A 4,224-nucleotide genomic window follows, 5' to 3' on the forward strand; every position below is an offset into this window, starting at 1 on the left:
AAAAAATTATTTTTAAAAAATACTTTCCATCATATTATTAAATACAGAAAAAAAGAAGGTACTTCTCTTGGGAAAAATCAAAGTTGAAGCCTTTTCAACTCTTAAAATATTTTTCATAGATAAAATTTTATTTAAAATATTTTTATATATATTTTTCCTAGTGATTAAGGTAAATCTCTACCGCTACTAGAGGTTGGAAAATACCCCAAAAAAGAAGAAAAAGAAAAAGAAAAAGAAGCTTCCAAAGTATTCCATCCATCCAATTCCAAATCCCAAAAAACCATAAGATTAGATGACGCCACGTTTAAGACATTGAGCACCTCACGTGCCGCTATCAACCATAAAAACCGGCAAACGTCAACAAAATAAATCTTAAACAGCACAAAATAACGACCTTATCCAATAATCTTCAAATTTCACCAATTTCTCCAACCGTTAGATCCATCATCCATACCAAAATCTAGCGGCCCAAAACACCCCACCACCATCTTCAATTTTCAACATTTCCCAGCTCAGAAAGAAAGAGAGAGAGAGGAAAACGCTTTATCTATTCAAAGAGAAAAGGCAAAAACCAATAAAGCAAAAGCCTTTAAAACAAAACGCTTTATGTTTTTGCAAGAACCTGAGCTTTCTTTGGCTTCAGAAACAAATTTTTTTGTCTTTTTTTTTTTTTTGCAAATTGTTGTGAGAAATTATGACAGAGGTTTTGAGCAAGACAAATCTATTTTCTTCTGGTACTTATCAAACCCGGCAACACAATACTATTTCTGTGTTTACAAGGAGTTGCAGGCTTAAAGGGTTTCCATCGAGGGTCAAACCACAGGGTTTGAGATCTCAAATTTCAAGATCTTCGTCTTGTAGTGATTTTTATGGCAAGAGGTTTGTTGTTCATGGAAATCAAAGCAAACCCAGAAGAGGGTATCTTCCTCAAGCTTCGGTTATGGCTCTGGTTAGTCAAAAATTTATGGTTTGGATTTATGGTCTCTATTTTGATTTTGTTTTTTGAGTGATTTTTTTTATTATTTTCTTGTGGGGTTGAATTTTTATTTTCTTCCCTGTTTGTTATCGTAATTGTTGGTTTATTTTTAAATATTGGATTGTTTAAATTACTGTGATCTCGCTTAACTATTGAATGAATCGGAGGAGCTGGGTCCTCAATATTCGGTTTTTAGAGGAAATGAAAGTCTGGATTTTTTTTTTCTTCTTTTTTAATTAATACAAAGAATCATGAGATTTTGTATGTTGTGGGAACTCAAAGTTTTGATTTTTTCTTTTATCGTGTCATTTTGATATTACAAGGATGGATAGCTTAATGGTTTTTTCCTTTTGTTATCTTTTGTGGAATTAATAGACTGGCCTTAAACTTAAATATGCTCAAAAATGGTGGGAGAAAGGTCTGCAACCCAACATGAGAGAAGTAACTTCTGCGCAAGATCTTGTGGATTCCCTAATGAATGCTGGGGACCAACTTGTTGTAGTTGATTTCTTTTCCCCTGGATGTGGTGGCTGCAAAGCTCTCCATCCCAAGGTATGATCTGCAAAACTATTTCGATATACATGTGTGGTGCATGTGCATGTGAATATGAGTGGTTTAGTTGTATTTTTTTTTTATGGATTTAGTTTTCTGGAAGAATGCTAACGGGAGTCCTTTTTTGGGCAGATATGTCAATTGGCAGAGATGAATCCAGATGTACTGTTTCTTCAAGTTAATTACGAGGAGCACAAATCCATGTGTTATAGCCTCAATGTCCATGTGTTACCATTCTTCCGGTTCTATAGAGGAGCTCATGGCCGGTTATGCAGCTTTAGCTGTACTAATGCCACGGTTAGTTTCGCCATTCCTTCACTGCTTTTGTTGATTAATTGTAATATTTGAAGTGAGTGTAATAACTGTTAATTTTATGAACAGACCAATTTGTTTCAGTTTCGCATCTGATTTTCTGTTTCTTGTATGCCAAGAGCTTTAATGGTGAAATAATGAAATGCAGAGCTTGATTGATTCTTGAAATAAACCATTTTCTGCATTTTTTTCTCTTCATAATCCAAGATTTATCAACTCATTGGAACCACATCACTCAACTTCACTACTTAATCTTGAATGTTTCTTCACAAACCCAGTTTTTTACTGAACCAGAGTAATGGATGTAAGTTGCTAGCATTTTGCATTGATCATTCAATTTATTACACTTTCTTTGTCAATCTCATTGATTGTTTCTTTACTGTTGGTCTTTGTTTTGGTTCTATTTCAGATCAAGAAATTCAAAGATGCATTGGCCAAGCACACACCAGAGCGATGTAGCCTTGGGCCAACAAAAGGGTTGGAGGAAAAAGAACTTGTTGCATTGGCAGCTAACAAAGATCTCTCCTTCACGTATACACCAGTTCAACCTGCTCCTGTCCCTGCAGAGGAAGAGGTATCACCACCAGCAGGCCCGTCTCATTCAGACCGAGGTCTACCTCTTCCTCTTCCTATAAAAAGCTCGAAGTCTGCTCAAGACTCAGAGGAGAAAACCCTAGTGAGTTCTGGGAGATGATGTGGGCAGTCATCATTGACCTCCTCCCTACTATCATTGTACAGTCTGTGCTCTACTTCCATCTCGTATCAATATTAGAAATGAACAAGCCAATAGAGGCTCTAGTCATGATGTATGTATGTCCTCATGGAGCTGCAGGGTTACGGATTTATTTTTTTGGATCCTAGCCTTTGCTTGTACGAGCCTTAAGAGGGATCTAATTTTTAAAAAGCTTTTTTTCTTTTCGTTTGGCTTGTACCCATTGCAGGATCAATTTTATGCAGCTAATATTTCCATCATTTCTTTCCTTCTTTCTTTCTTTCTTTCATCTGAGTTTATGATATCATTGATGTGTATATGCCCTTCTCCATCACATGCGAGAGTCTTATCCTCTAAGGGAAAGAAATATCTTCTCTTTTAATAGTGAAGAAGAAACGCTTGGTGCTTCTATGTTTGTGGACGCCATAGAAACTGTTGTCAACTGTAGGAAGATTGATGTGAGTTAGGGCCACTAGATGACCAAATCTCTGTCTGCAGGCAGCAGCAGCAAGTGGGGTTTCGCTGGACCAGTTGAGAAGATGCAAGAAACTTGACTACAGAGAAAAAAAGTACAATAAAAGTGAAGTAAAATGGATAAAGCTCTTGCTTGTGTACGAGGATGGATCAACGTGGCCCAACTCCCTTCGCAGACATCATAATGCTTTGTGCGGGGGAGGAAATTTCTATTTCTGACACAATCTTGAATTTCGTATGGCGTTTTTTCAAAAAACCAAAGCCTCAAGTTAAGTTCCTATATCCTTGGTATAGAACGAAATGGAAAACCTACTCATGAGAATTTGTTTTTTAATTTTTGTATTAATTACTTCGCCACTTTAATTACTAGAATCAAAATGATAATTTATAATACGAATATTTTTATAAATCTTGTCAAGTTAATACAAAGAATCAAGATAGAAAGGAAAAAAAAAAAAAACTACATTCTTTCAATAATAAAAAGTTTTATTGTATATGAGTTATGTCTCTTTATATATAATTAGAGAAGACAATTATTTTTTTTAGTAACTTTTCTAATAACTTGGATCAGACCCATCCATCATGCACGGACCAGGCCTAATTACTATAACCAAAATAATAATTACTTGTGAGAATTTATTTTTTAATTTTTGTATCAATTATTTTAATGTCACTTCAATTACTAGAATCAAAATAATAATCTACAATACAAATATCTTTATAAAGCTTGTCAAGTTAATATAGAGAATCAAGATGAGAGAAGAAAAAGAAAGAACTATATTCTTTTAATAATGAAAAATTTGTATTTCATATGAATTATGTTCTTTTATATATGATTAGAAAAGACGATTACTTTCTTTTAGTAACTTTTTTAATAATTTGGACCAGGGCCATCATCTATCATAAACGAATCCAAGGTTAATCCCAATAACCAACACTTGAAAACCCTGAGGATAAACTTGTATTATTTAGCAGCACAAGTTCAGGGATTGAACAATCCCTAAGCTCCTCTCCTCTTTCTATGTGCCTTGACTTGCTCAACACAAAATTTTTTGTGGGGTATACCTATCTATATACTTTGAACACATTTTAGTGATTTAGAATCCAAAGCTCCTCTCCTTCCCTACCATGTGTCCTGATTCCCAACACATCAGTGAAAAATTCCCATGCTTTGAATGATCTGCACAAATATAGGCTT

General features: G+C 34.7%; 1 protein-coding gene across 1 annotated transcript; it reads left to right on the forward strand.

Annotated features, from left to right (window-relative positions):
* The first annotated feature begins 515 nt into the window (after positions 1 to 515).
* LOC118056715 (thioredoxin-like 1-1, chloroplastic) lies at positions 516 to 2,812 on the forward strand. Its single transcript, XM_035069023.2, has 4 exons — positions 516 to 949; positions 1,352 to 1,528; positions 1,661 to 1,825; positions 2,250 to 2,812. Exons 1-4 carry the CDS (start codon positions 695 to 697, stop codon positions 2,532 to 2,534), a joined length of 882 nt encoding a protein of 293 aa, XP_034924914.1. The 5' UTR covers positions 516 to 694; the 3' UTR covers positions 2,535 to 2,812.
* Positions 2,813 to 4,224: the final 1,412 nt, after the last annotated feature.

The sequence above is a fragment of the Populus alba genome, chromosome 19 (genome assembly GCF_005239225.2).
Source record: "Populus alba chromosome 19, ASM523922v2, whole genome shotgun sequence".
Classification (NCBI taxonomy): Eukaryota; Viridiplantae; Streptophyta; class Magnoliopsida; order Malpighiales; family Salicaceae; genus Populus; species Populus alba.